This window comes from Sminthopsis crassicaudata, chromosome 3, assembly GCF_048593235.1.
Source record: "Sminthopsis crassicaudata isolate SCR6 chromosome 3, ASM4859323v1, whole genome shotgun sequence".
Classification (NCBI taxonomy): domain Eukaryota; kingdom Metazoa; phylum Chordata; class Mammalia; order Dasyuromorphia; family Dasyuridae; genus Sminthopsis; species Sminthopsis crassicaudata.
Window position 1 is genome coordinate 167,167,020 of NC_133619.1, and position 13,592 is coordinate 167,180,611.

At 40.4% G+C, this 13,592-nt stretch overlaps 3 protein-coding genes across 3 annotated transcripts; all 3 read right to left on the reverse strand.

Annotated features, from left to right (window-relative positions):
- Window positions 1–518: 518 nt before the first annotated feature.
- LOC141561960 (putative E3 ubiquitin-protein ligase TRIML1) lies at window positions 519–1,688 on the reverse strand. The gene has a single exon (XM_074302006.1). It carries the CDS (start codon window positions 1,686–1,688, stop codon window positions 519–521), a length of 1,170 nt encoding a protein of 389 aa, XP_074158107.1.
- A 2,103-nt stretch (window positions 1,689–3,791) lies between these two features.
- On the reverse strand, window positions 3,792–4,961 carry LOC141561961 (putative E3 ubiquitin-protein ligase TRIML1). The gene has a single exon (XM_074302007.1). It carries the CDS (start codon window positions 4,959–4,961, stop codon window positions 3,792–3,794), a length of 1,170 nt encoding a protein of 389 aa, XP_074158108.1.
- Window positions 4,962–8,467: 3,506 nt separating this feature from the next.
- Window positions 8,468–9,766, reverse strand: LOC141561962 (putative E3 ubiquitin-protein ligase TRIML1). Its single transcript, XM_074302008.1, has one exon. It carries the CDS (start codon window positions 9,764–9,766, stop codon window positions 8,468–8,470), a length of 1,299 nt encoding a protein of 432 aa, XP_074158109.1.
- Between the last annotated feature and the right edge of the window lie 3,826 nt (window positions 9,767–13,592).

The window sequence follows — 13,592 nt, forward strand, 5'->3', positions numbered from 1 at the left end:
TTGTACTAGGGACTTTTTCCCCTTCCCATTTTCTTTCCTCAAGCCTTTTCTCCTATTCTTCTACAGCCTCCCCTTCCAAACTTAAAGATCAGCCAGTAAAGGGGGGAAAAAATGACTTGTTGTTTTTATGAGAAGGATTAATAAAGTGGAAAGTATTTTCTTGATTTAAATAAACACATTTTATTGTTTTTTTTTAATTTTTTAATTAATTTTAGAATTATATTTTGTTTTACAGTACACATGTATGGGTAATGTATTTAATTTTTTTTTTTTACAAAATTATCCCTTGTATTCATTTTTCCAAATTTTCCCCTCCCTCCCTCTACTCTCTCCCCTAGATGACAGACAGTCCCATACATATTAAATGTGTTTCAGTATAAGCTAGATACAATATAATAATCACACTTTATTGATCATTTCAACAGGAATACAAAGAAACAAGAGTGTCACTGGCAGTTTTATATTCATTCACTTTTCATAAGGAGTCATCCTCAGTCATTAGTACCTGTGACAGCCCTCTACTGTGGACACTTGGGGCAAATGAAGAGTGAACCAGGGGTGCTCCCATCATTAGAAAGGAAAGCACAGAAGTAAGGGCGAAGAGGCCCTTCAAAATCTAGGTTTGAGAGCATGTGGATAATGTATCTATATATGCCATCATAAAATGCTATATACCTCATTTCATAATCAAGAAAAATGCCCACTTTGTGTCCAGATGTGCTGCAATGACAGCCGTTTTCTGAATTCCAGAAGAAGAATTCATTTTCAGATGTGGAGCCTGTAATGGTTCTTACATGCTCAGATGAGAAGAAGATCAGCCCCTTTCTTCTGATTGGATCTTTACAGATGCCCAATTCCCACTCTGTCTTGTCTCCCAACTCCACTTCCCAATAGTGTCTTCCTGAGGTGAATTCCTGGGCTCCCAAAACCACAAGAGAAGAGTCAAGTCTCCCTTTGTTGTCAGGCAGGTCTTGACAGATGCTTCCATACTGGATCCTCTTCAGATCTTCAGACAGGAGGAGATGAGGATGGGCTGATTCAGGATCAAAAGTTATATCCTTGTGGAAACTCATGAGCATTTCTCTCATGCCTGTGACAGACCAGGTATGCCAGGAAACGCAAGCAAGCTCTGGTTTTTTAAGTAGGAGCTCTTCTTTCTTTTTCCAAGTGCCTGGCATCTCTTGGATCATTTCCAAGGGCATCTTGTCCAAATTCTCTTCTACTTGGAACATCATTTGTTCTAGACTCTTGATATGTTCGGACAGCTCATGCTCCTTCTCCTCCAGGTTGACCACATTGTCTCTATATTGGTGCTGCAGCTGTTTGAGGAAATGATATTCTTCATCCCATAAGAACTCGTGAATTTTCCCATATTCAGAAGTAGCTGACTCTTTCAAAGTGGCAGAACGCTCTGTGAATTGTGCTTCTCTTCTTCTCAATGTGTCCCCTGCAGTTTGAAGTTTCTCTTTTTTTTTCTGTAAGACTCTCCATTTATCTCGGAGCTTGTTCTTGCACTTGTCAGTTGCTGTCTCCAAGGGAAGGACTTGGTGGTCCTTGTGCTCTGGGGCTGATAAGCAGGAATCACAGAGAGCTCTGTGGTCTTCCTCACAGAAGAACATCACTCGTTCTCCATGTTGATCACAGGTGCTGAGGCCCAGCTCTTTCTGCAGCAGGTGAGGTTGGAGCATCTTGGCCAGTGGTGCACTGAGTCTGCAGGTTCCTGCTCGCCAGCAAGTCAGCCTGTCTGATGAATGACTCCCCTGCACTCTGTACAGGTTGAGGTTTCAGTGATTCTCTCACTGCCCTGGAGAAGACAACTCTCTGCACCCTCAGTCTCCCAGTCAGTGAAGTAGTGAAGTAGTTCAGGCAGATGCAAGCAAGTGAGACCTAGCTGGGAGATTTCAAACTCTTGCTTGTATGTTCTCTGATTCCTTCCTTTCAGGTAGAGAGAGTGCTAGCTCCTGCCCTTGAGCTCTGGCAGCAAAAGATCTTGGCCCTGAGCTGTGTGAGCCTTTTTATATCTTTTCCCCTGCTTAACCCTTGTCTTAACTCCACCCCCAACAAGGTGACAACTCTTGTCTTTTGTGAGGACTTCCACTCTCTGCTTCAGGGCTGAGTTCTCACCTTCCTTCTAATCCCACCCTTCAGAGTCAGCATCTCTTGAGAAGAAAACTCCTTCCCTCCCTCCTAGTGCTTAGAAAGATCTCCCCACTGGGTCACTTAGCAGTAACATTCTCATTTGCAAACCTCAAGACATCACCTTTCTGATGTGCTGAGATAGAAACATGGCAAGGAAAGACCCTTCACCCCTACCCCCCACCGTAAACAAAATCTTTTTTTTTTTTACCAAACTGCTTCCCACCCATGGCTCCCATGAAGAAAACTAGTATCAGCCTTTGCTATCCCTCCCCCTTAGTTTCCCCTTTCTACCTCATTTCATAATTACGATTCAATCACTGGATCAAGATGTCTTTATATTTTTAAAGGATTTTTTTAGAAGGACCTTATTTCTGATTCTTTTCATTTTAGATATTCAACTCAGAGAGAAGACTGGCTCCTTTCTTTTGGTTCTGCCACAAAAGATTTGAGAACTGAGGTTGCTGTTATTTTTTCATCATTTGCCCCTTTAAAGTCCTCTCAAAAGGTGAGAACTCGCACTTCCCAAAGAACTTGTCCTCTCTCCACTGGAGTTTGCCCTGTTTTTCAAAATTTGTATATAATGGACCTCCAGGTATACAATGGTGTTTACACATATGCACTTGAGACGAAAAGTCTTTGTACCCTTCAATTTTTCAAAACATTGCAGATTGAGTTTAATTGGATTTCAATTAAAATGGACTTTAACCTGGACACATGGTGACTGCATCAATTATATTCTAGGTTGTATTCCAGGCTGGGATAGCTCTAAGAAGAGGCACAAAAAGTTCTGCAAGAGAAGGGTAGAGAAACAGAAGGACAAAATGAAAGTGTGTTTGGCAAAATGTCTTGCTTCAATTTCCTACTCAGTTGAGGACTCATTTATTGTCGTCCTTCAAAACACCTTCATGCCTGTACATATCTCCTATTTTTTAATTTAATAAAAGATAATAAAAGAGTCTGCTATCATCCTCAAGTAGATCTCTCACTCAGAGCAACAGATTTGCCATACCCAACTCTCTAGGCCTTCAACCAAGAGAACTTTTCTCCTTTTTCTTTATTTGTTTGCTTCCTTACTGGCTTGGTTGTGTCTTTATTCCTACAGTCATTTAGCCTTCCAAATTTTGCTCTTACTCCTTTTGTACTAGGGACTTTTTCCCCTTCCCATTTTCTTTCCTCAAGCCTTTTCTCCTATTCTTCTACAGCCTCCCCTTCCAAACTTAAAGATCAGCCAGTAAAGGGGGGAAAAAATGACTTGTTGTTTTTATGAGAAGGATTAATAAAGTGGAAAGTATTTTCTTGATTTAAATAAACACATTTTATTGTTTTTTTTTAATTTTTTAATTAATTTTAGAATTATATTTTGTTTTACAGTACGCATGCATGGGTAATGTATTTATTTATTTTTTACAAAATTATCCAATTGTATTCATTTTTCCAAATTTTCCCCTCCCTCCCTCTACTCTCTCCCCTAGATGACAGACAGTCCTATACATATTAAATGTGTTACAATATAAGCTAGATACAATATAATAATCACACTTTATTGATCATTTCAACAGGAATACAAAGAAACAAGAGTGTCACTGGCAGTTTTATATTCATTCACTTTTCATAAGGAGTCATCCTCAGTCATTAGTACCTGTGACAGCCCTCTACTGTGGACACTTGGGGCAAATGAAGAGTGAACCAGGGGTGCTCCCATCATTAGAAAGGAAAGCACAGAAGTAAGGGCGAAGAGGCCCTTCAAAATCTAGGTTTGAGAGCATGTGGATAATGTATCTATATATGCCATCATAAAATGCTATATACCTCATTTCATAATCAAGAAAAATGCCCACTTTGTGTCCAGATGTGCTGCAATGACAGCCGTTTTCTGAATTCCAGAAGAAGAATTCATTTTCAGATGTGGAGCCTGTAATGGTTCTTACATGCTCAGATGAGAAGAAGATCAGCCCCTTTCTTCTGATTGGATCTTTACAGATGCCCAATTCCCACTCTGTCTTGTCTCCCAACTCCACTTCCCAATAGTGTCTTCCTGAGGTGAATTCCTGGGCTCCCAAAACCACAAGAGAAGAGTCAAGTCTCCCTTTGTTGTCAAGCAGGTCTTGACAGATGCTTCCATACTGGATCCTCTTCAGATCTTCAGACAGGAGGAGATGAGGATGGGCTGATTCAGGATCAAAAGTTATATCCTTGTGGAAACTCATGAGCATTTCTCTCATGCCTGTGACAGACCAGGTATGCCAGGAAACGCAAGCAAGCTCTGGTTTTTTAAGTAGGAGCTCTTCTTTCTTTTTCCAAGTGCCTGGCATCTCTTGGATCATTTCCAAGGGCATCTTGTCCAAATTCTCTTCTACTTGGAACATCATTTGTTCTAGACTCTTGATATGTTCGGACAGCTCATGCTCCTTCTCCTCCAGGTTGACCACATTGTCTCTATATTGGTGCTGCAGCTGTTTGAGGAAATGATATTCTTCATCCCATAAGAACTCGTGAATTTTCCCATATTCAGAAGTAGCTGACTCTTTCAAAGTGGCAGAACGCTCTGTGAATTGTGCTTCTCTTCTTCTCAATGTGTCCCCTGCAGTTTGAAGTTTCTCTTTTTTTTTCTGTAAGACTCTCCATTTATCTCGGAGCTTGTTCTTGCACTTGTCAGTTGCTGTCTCCAAGGGAAGGACTTGGTGGTCCTTGTGCTCTGGGGCTGATAAGCAGGAATCACAGAGGGCTCTGTGGTCTTCCTCACAGAAGAACATCACTCGTTCTCCATGTTGATCACAGGTGCTGAGGCCCAGCTCTTTCTGCAGCAGGTGAGGTTGGAGCATCTTGGCCAGTGGTGCACTGAGTCTGCAGGTTCCTGCTCAGCAGCAAGTCAGCCTGTCTGATGAATGACTCCCCTGCACTCTGTACAGGTTGAGGTTTCAGTGACTCTCTCACTGCCCTGGAGAAGACAACTCTCTGCACCCTCAGTCTCCCAGTCAGTGAAGTAGTGAAGTAGTTCAGGCAGATGCAAGCAAGTGAGACCTAGCTGGGGGATTTCAAACTCTTGCTTGTATGTTCTCTGATTCCTTCCTTTCAGGTAGAGAGAGTGCTAACTCCTGCCCTTGAGCTCTGGCAGCAAAAGATCTTGGCCCTGAGCTGTGTGAGCCTTTTTATATCTTTTCCCCTGCTTAACCCTTGTCTTAACTCCACCCCCAACAAGGTGACAACTCTTGTCTTTTGTGAGGACTTCCACTCTCTGCTTCAGGGCTGAGTTCTCACCTTCCTTCTAATCCCACCCTTTAGAGTCAGCATCTCTTGAGAAGAAAACTCCTTCCCTCCCTCCTAGTGCTTAGAAAGTTCTCCCCACTGGGTCACTTAGCAGTAACATTCTCATTTGCAAACCTCAAGACATCACCTTTCTGATGTGCTGAGATAGAAACATGGCAAGGAAAGACTCTCCACCCCTACCCCCCACCGTAAACAAAATCTTTTTTTCCCAAACTGCTTCCCACCCATGGCTCCCATGAAGAAAACTAGTATCAGCCTTTGCTATCCCTCCCCCTTAGTTTCCCCTTTCTACCTCATTTCATAATTACGATTCAATCACTGGATCAAGATGTCTTTATATTTTTAAAGGATTTTTTTTAGAAGGACCTTATTTCTGATTCTTTTCATTTTAGATATTCAACTCAGAGAGAAGACTGGCTCCTTTCTTTTGGTTCTGCCACAAAAGATTTGAGAACTGAGGTTGCTGTTATTTTTTCATCATTTGCCCCTTTAAAGTCCTCTCAAAAGGTGAGAACTCGCACTTCCCAAAGAACTTGTCCTCTCTCCACTGGAGTTTGCCCTGTTTTTCAAAATTTGTATATAATGGACCTCCAGGTATACAATGGTGTTTACACATATGCACTTGAGACGAAAAGTCTTTGTACCCTTCAATTTTTCAAAACATTGCAGATTGAGTTTAATTGGATTTCAATTAAAATGGACTTTAACCTGGACACATGGTGACTGCATCAATTATATTCTAGGTTGTATTCCAGGCTGGGATAGCTCTGAGAAGAGGCACAAAAAGTTCTGCAAGAGAAGGGTAGAAAAACAGAAGGACAAAATTAAAGTGTGTTTGGCAAAATGTCTTGCTTCAATTTCCTACTCAGTTGAGGACTCATTTATTGTCGTCCTTCAAAACACCTTCATGCCTGTACATATCTCCTATTTTTTAATTTAATAAAAAGATATTTGAATCTGCTATCATTCTCAAGTAGATCTCTCACTCAGAACAACAGATTTGCCATACCCAGCTCTCTAGGCCTTCAACCAAGAACTTTTCTCCCTTTTCTTTTGTTTGTTTGCTTCCTTACTGGCTTTGTTGCGTCTTTATTCCTATAGTCATTTAGCTTTCCAAATTTTGCTCTTACTCCTTTTATACTAGGAACTTTTTCCCCTTCCCATTTTCTTTCCTCAGGCCTTTTCTCCTATTTTTCTCCCAGATCAGCCAGTAAAAGAAAAAAAAAATGACCTTTTCTTTTTATGATGGGAAATATTATTAAATAAAAATATTTCCTTGGTTTAAATAAATACACTTTATTATTTTTTTTTAAATATATTAATTTTATGATTATAATTTTTTATAGTACATATGCATGGGTAATTTATTTTGTTTACAACATTATCCGTTGTATTCATTTTTCCAAATATTCTCCTCCCTCCCTCTACTCTCTCCCCTAGATGACAGACAATCCCATACATATTAAATGTGTTACAGTATAAGCTACATACAATATAATAATCACATTTTATTGATCATTTCGACAGGAATACAAAGAAACAAGTGTGTCACTGGCATTGTTATATTCATTCACTTTTCATAAAGAGTCATCCTTAGTAATTAGTATCTGTGACATCCCTCTATTGTGGCAAATGAAGAGTGAACCAGGGGTGCTCCCATCATTAGAAAGGAAAGGATAGAAGCAAGGGCGAAGAGGCCCTTCAAAATCTAGGTTTGAGAGCATGTGGATAACATATCTACATATGCCTTCATAAAATGCTATATACCTCATTTCACAATCAAGAAAAATGCCCACTATATGTCCAGTTGTGCTGCAATGACAGCCCTTTTCTGAATTCCAGAGGAAAAATTCATTTTCAGCTGTGTAGCCTATAATGGTTCTTACATGCTCAGATGAGAAATAGATCAGCCCCTTTCTTCTGACTGGATCTTTACATGTGCCCAATGCCCACTCTGTCTTGTCTCCCACCTCTACTTCCCAGTAGTGTTTGCCTGAGGTGAATTTCTGGGTTCTAAAACCCCAAGACCTGAATCAAATTTGTCTTTATTGTTAGGCAGGTCTTGACAGATGCTTCCATACTAGATCCTCTTCAAATCTTCAGACCCAATGTGATGAAGATGGGCTGATTCATGATATATATATAGATATATAGATATAGATATAGATATAGATATAGATACATAGATATTTATTATGGACCTCTAGATACACAATGGTGTTCACACCTATGAACTTTAGACCAAAGTCATTGTACCCTTCAATTTTTGAAAACATTGCCCCTTGAGTTTATTGGCTTTCAATTAAAATGGACTTTAACCTGGACACATGATGACTGCATCAATCATATTCTAGGTTGTATTCCAGGCTGCCATAACTCTGAGAAGATGTACTAAGTTCTACAAGAGAAGAGTAGAAACACAGAATGGCAAAGTTAAAGTTATTTTTGGCAAAATGTCTTGCTTCAAGTTCCTACTCAGTTGAGGACAAATTTATTGCAGTTCTTCAAAACACCTTTATGCCTGTACCTATCTTATACTTTCTTATTTCATGCAAGATCTTTGAGTCTGCTACGATCCTCAAGGAGAGCTCTCACTCAGAGGAATAGACTTTCCATACCCATCTCTCTAGGCCTTCAACCAAGAGAACTTTTCTCCCTTTTCTTTATTTATTTGTTTGCTTCCTTCCTGACTTGGTTGTTTACTTATTCCTACAGTTATTTAGCCTTCCAAATTTTGCTCTTCATCCTTTTCTACTAGTAACTTTTCCATTCCCATTTTCTTTGCTGAGGCGTTTTCTCCTATTGTTCCAACAGCCTCCCCTTCCAAATTAGGTGCTATAAGAAATGGGGGGAAATGACCTTTTTTTTTTTTTTTTTTTTTTTTTTTTTTTTTTTGTTAGGAAGTATTAACAAAGTAGACAGTATTTTCTTGGTTTAAATAATCACACTTTATTGACCCATTCAAGAGAAATACAAAAGAAATAGATTATCACTGGCAGTGTTACACTCATTCACTTTTCATAAAGGGTCATGCTTAGGAAGTAAGACCTGTGACAGGCCTCTACTGTGGAGTCTTGGTGCAAATGGTGAGTGAACCAGGGGTGCTTTTGTCATAGGGAAGGCAAGGAGAGAAATAAGGGCGAAGAGGCCCTTCCAAATCTATGTTTGATTTAGTGTTGACAAGGGATCTGTATACGATATCATAAAATGTTATTTGTTGCTTTTCACAATCAAGAAAAATGCCCACTTTGTGCAGAGGCCGGCTCAATTGAATGGTCTTTTCTGAAGTACAGAAGAAGTAACCATTTCCAGATGTGAATGCTGTGATGGCCATTACATCTTCCCAACTGAATCTCCCAACTGAATCTTTACAGATGCCCAATGCCCATTCTGTCTTGTCTCCCACCTCTACTTCCCAGTAGTGTTTGCCTGAGGTGAATTTCTGGGTTCCTAAAACCCCGAGAACAGAATCAAATCTTTTTTTATTGTCAGGCAGGTCTTGACAGATGCTTCCATACTGGACGCTCTTCAAATCTTCAGAAAGGATGAGATGAGGATGGGCTGATTCAGGATCAAGAGTTATATCCCTGTGGAAACTCATGAGAAATTCTTGCATACCTGTAATGGAGCAAATAGGCCAGGGAATGAAAGGAAGCTCTGGCCTTTGGAGTACAAGTTCTTCCTTTTTTTTCAAAGTGTCTGGCACAGCTTGGATCATTTCCAAGGGCATCATGTCCAAATTCTCATCCACTTCTAACATCATTTGTTGCAGCTTTTCTATTTCTTGGAACACCTTGAGCTCATACAATTCTAGTTGGAAAAGGTTGCTTCTAGATGCCTTAACCACTCTTATTCCATATTCATATTTTTCATCCCCTAAGAACTGTTGAATTTTCCCATATTCAGAATTAGCTGACTCTTTCAAAGTGTCGGAACGCTCTGTGAATTGTGCCTCTCTTCTTCTCATTGTGTCCAGTGCAGTTTGAAGTTTCTCTTCTTTTTTCTGTAAGATCCTCCACATCTCCAGGAGTGTGTTCTTGCACTTGTCAGCTGCTGTCTCCAAGGGAAGGACTTGGTGGTCCTTGTGCTCTGGGGCTAAGCAGGAATCACAGAGGGCTCTGTGGTCTTCCTCACAGAAGAACATCACTCGTTCTCCATGTTGATCACAGGTGCTGAGGCCCAGCTCTTTCTGCAGCAGGTGAGGTTGGAGCATCTTGCCAGTGGTGCACTGAGTCTGCAGGTTCCTTCTCAGCAGCAAGTCAGCCTGTCTGATGAATGACTCCCCTGCACTCTGTACAAGTTGAGGTTTCAGTGACTCCCTCACTGCCCTGGAGAAGACACTCTCTGCAGTCTCATTCATCCAGTCAGAGGAAGGTCAGGGAGATGCAAGCAAATGAGACCTAGCTGGAGGTTGTCAATTAAACTCTTGCTTGTATATTCCTAAGCCTCTGATTCTTTCCTTTCAGGTAGGGAGAGTGCAAGCTCCTGCCCTTGAGCTCTGGCAGAAAAAGATCTTGGCACTGAGCTGTGTGAGCCTTTTTATATCTCTTCCCCTGCTTAGCCCTTCTCTTAACTCCACCCCCAACAAGGTGAAAACTCTTGTCTTTTGAGAGAACTTCAGGGCTGAGTTCTCACCAGTCTTATAATACCACCCTTCAGAGTCAGCATCTCTTGAGAAGAAAACTCCTTCCTTCCCTCCTAGTACTTGGAAAGATCTCCTCATTGGGTCACTTAGCAGTAACATTCTCATTTGCAAGCCTGAAGACATCACCTTTCTGATGTGCTGAGATGGAAACATGGCAAGGAAAGATCTCCCCACCCCTACCCCCCATCCCAAACAAAATATATTTTTTCCCCAAACTGCTTCCCACCCATGGCTCCCATGAATAAAACAAGTATCAACCTTTGCTATCCCTCCCCCCTGGTTTCCCTTTTGGTCTCATTTCATAATTATGATTCAATCACTGGATCAAGATGACTTAATATTTTCAGAAGATTTTTTTCTTATTTCTGATTCCTATCTTTTTAGATATTCATCTCAGAAAGAAGATTTTCTTCTTTCTTTTGATTCTGACACAAAAGATTTGAGAACTGAGGTTGTTATTATTTGATCCTTTAAGGTCCTTTTATTTAATGTTCAAAAGGTGAGAACTCCCACTTCCCAAAGTGCTTCCAGTCTCCCCACTGCAGTTGGCCCTCTTTAAAAAAAAAAAAAAAAAAAACAAAGAAAAGAAAATATATGTATGTATATAGATAAATAGATAGGTAGATAAATAATGAACCTCCAGATATATATAATGGTGTTCACACCTATGCACTTTAGACCAATGTCATTGTACCCTTTAATTTTTTCAAAACATTGCACCTAGCGTTTAATTGCCTTTCAATTAAAATGGACTTTAACCTGGACACATGATGACTGCATCAATCATATTGTAGGTTGTATTCCCAGCTGGGATAGCTTTCAGAAGAGGCACTAAAAGAGAAGGGTAGAAAAACAGAATGACAAAATAAAAGTATATTTGGCAAAATATCTTCAATTTCCTACTCAGTTGAGAACTAATTTATTGCAGTTCTTCACAACACCTTTATGCCTGTACATATCTTATATTTTCTGGTCTGGCCCTGTTTCCCCTTTTATCCCAGGGCAGTCCAAATACCTCAGGGGTCAGTAAGCTGGACAGGCACCCTGATACTTGGCAGTCTGACCCCTTCCACCCCTCCCCATAAAGAGTGGGGATAGCCTGCATTTTGGATTTCCTTCACAAGATAATTGTACACCATTTCAAAGTCTGATTCTTTTTGTATAGCAAAAGAACTGTTTGGACATCTATACATATATTGTATTTAATTTATACTTTAACATATTTAGCATGTATTGGTCAACCTGCCATCTTGGAGGGGGGGAGGAAGGAGAAAGGAGGGGTTTGGCAATTGTCAGTATTGTAAAATTAACCATGCATCTCTCTGGTAAATAAAAAACTATTAAAAAAAAAAAAAAAGAGTTGGGATAGTGGGAGGGAAGGTTCAGGATCTTTGCTTAATTTTCTGGTAAAATTGAGGAATCAACCCTCTATTATTTTAAAAAGCAGCATAGACAGTTAAGAGATTTATAAAAGCTTAAACTTCATTCTTATCTTTATCTTCAGCCCTGCCAAGCAGGGATATGCCCATCCCTAGACCTAGCCTCACAAAAGAGCAATGACTTATTAAATCTACTAGATATCAAGGCTTCCTGCCTACTATGACTCTGAAGTCCATTGCTACCCTGAACCAACCCCAGGAGAAGTTAGCTTTCCTGGAAATTAGAGTGAAGGGGCTAAACTCTACTCTACTTAACATCTTTTTACTATAGAAAAACAATCTTTTTCTCCTAGCATTTTCTCCTACTTCTCTTTCATAATTAAATGGGCCATAAGAGGGACCTGATGCATTTCTTGCTAAAGGCCCCATTCCCCAGAATGTCAACATCTCCACCCTGGATGACATCCCACTTTTAATCTGCTCCCAAGAGCTGTTTTCCCTAAGCTTCAAAGTTTGGATTTTCAACTGCCCTTCAGCCTGGAGAACATGGGACAACTCTCTAGGGACGACTGACCTAGACAAACAGCCCTTAGATGTCCTACTGCCATCCCCAACCTCACACCTTATACCTCACCACCTAGCATGAACTCCCCAAAATCTCTATGACCCTTGCCAGCTCGAAGCAGTTAAGAGGAGATCATCACCCATTTATCCCACATGCATTTGGAGGAAAAATATCCTTCAACTCTGCTTCAATAAGGGACACTACACCAGTCTTTTTCCTTTAAATGAATTTAAGTTTTGACTGCTTGAAGGAGGAATGAAAAGGGAAACCCCAAAACCTTGAGAAATCCTTAAAGGAGAACATCTTTATCCACTCTGACTCACTGAGGGGACTCCACCCCAAGCACAAACAGTTTCATCTTAGTTATTTGGATGGGGACAGCTCAGTCCCAAATCCCATTGAATTCAATTCAAATTCTAACTCTGGTTGAATGCCAATCTGGGACTCCACCCACAAGCCCCCTTCAGCTTGTAGCCAAAACCCCCTATTATAAAAGACTCAGACTGGAGCCCTCTCTGCAGAGGGTCAAAACATGCCAGCACCATGCCTGGCACCCCGCCTGGCATCTCAGAAACTCTCTGCCCAGTGGAATGTTTCCAGTGTCCTCCTTTATCTTCACCTATTTCCTTAACCTTACTTCCAATCCCCATAATAAACCTCCTTTATCAATCTAGGTTTTTGGGTCTGTAAATTCCTTTACAGAAAACTGCTTGTGTTGCCACTAGACCTCATTTTTATTTGGGTACCCTAAATCTAAGCCTCATCACTACTAAAAGAGAATTAAATTAATAAAGTTTAGTTCAGTTGAACTGAAATAGATAGATTTGGGATAAAATGGGAAGGGTTGGAGGAATGCAAAGGGAAGGGAAGGGTCTAACTAGGCATCCTATTGTCCTTTATCACTCAGATAACCTAAAAAGAACAAGAGATTTCACCTTTTGGATTAATCTCATTCACTCTAGTTTGTACTCAAAGCTACTAGAAGTTTTTTTCTCCCTTCTCCTCCATAGCAAGAAATTGCTTATCTTCAGAAATTCCATTCACTAGTACAAATACTTTAATTCTATAAAAAGACAGGGCTCTTAAAATGCAAACATGGTTAAAAGATTTAGTGTGAATACACTCTTTAAAGCCATACACTATTGCTTCAAAATGTAAGTGATGGAATCTTTCCAATTTGGTTTAGTTGTGGAGGCCAGAGACCTAATAGGCCTGGGTCATTAAGGTAGAGCAGGAAATCTCTGAGGGATAAAGAACTAGAGGAAAGGAATGAAGGAGATGGGTAAAATCTGTGGGGAAAAAAGCACCTCCAGTTTTTCTACAGGACTCCATAAACTTCATCCCCAGTGTGGACACTGTTGTACCACAGTTCCCTTTTATTGTCCTGACTCAGTTTCCCTAAATTGTTCTGCCTCAGTTCCTAATTGTAACATTCAATCCTGCAACACCACCCTTCCCTCTTAATCATCAGAATGTTTAATAGGATAAAGATCTTATACCTTAAACATCATTAGAACATCAGGTGCCTCTCCCCATCCTAATTAATTAGAATATCAGGTGCCTCCCCTCATTATGTCATCCCCATCCCAGGTGCCTG

Bases quoted from the DNA above. Each gene is read 5' to 3' on its own strand.
- LOC141561960 (XM_074302006.1), bottom strand. From the start codon at position 1,688: ATGCTCCAACCTCACCTGCTGCAGAAAGAGCTGGGCCTCAGCACCTGT.
- LOC141561961 (XM_074302007.1), bottom strand. From the start codon at position 4,961: ATGCTCCAACCTCACCTGCTGCAGAAAGAGCTGGGCCTCAGCACCTGT.
- LOC141561962 (XM_074302008.1), bottom strand. From the start codon at position 9,766: ATGAATGAGACTGCAGAGAGTGTCTTCTCCAGGGCAGTGAGGGAGTCA.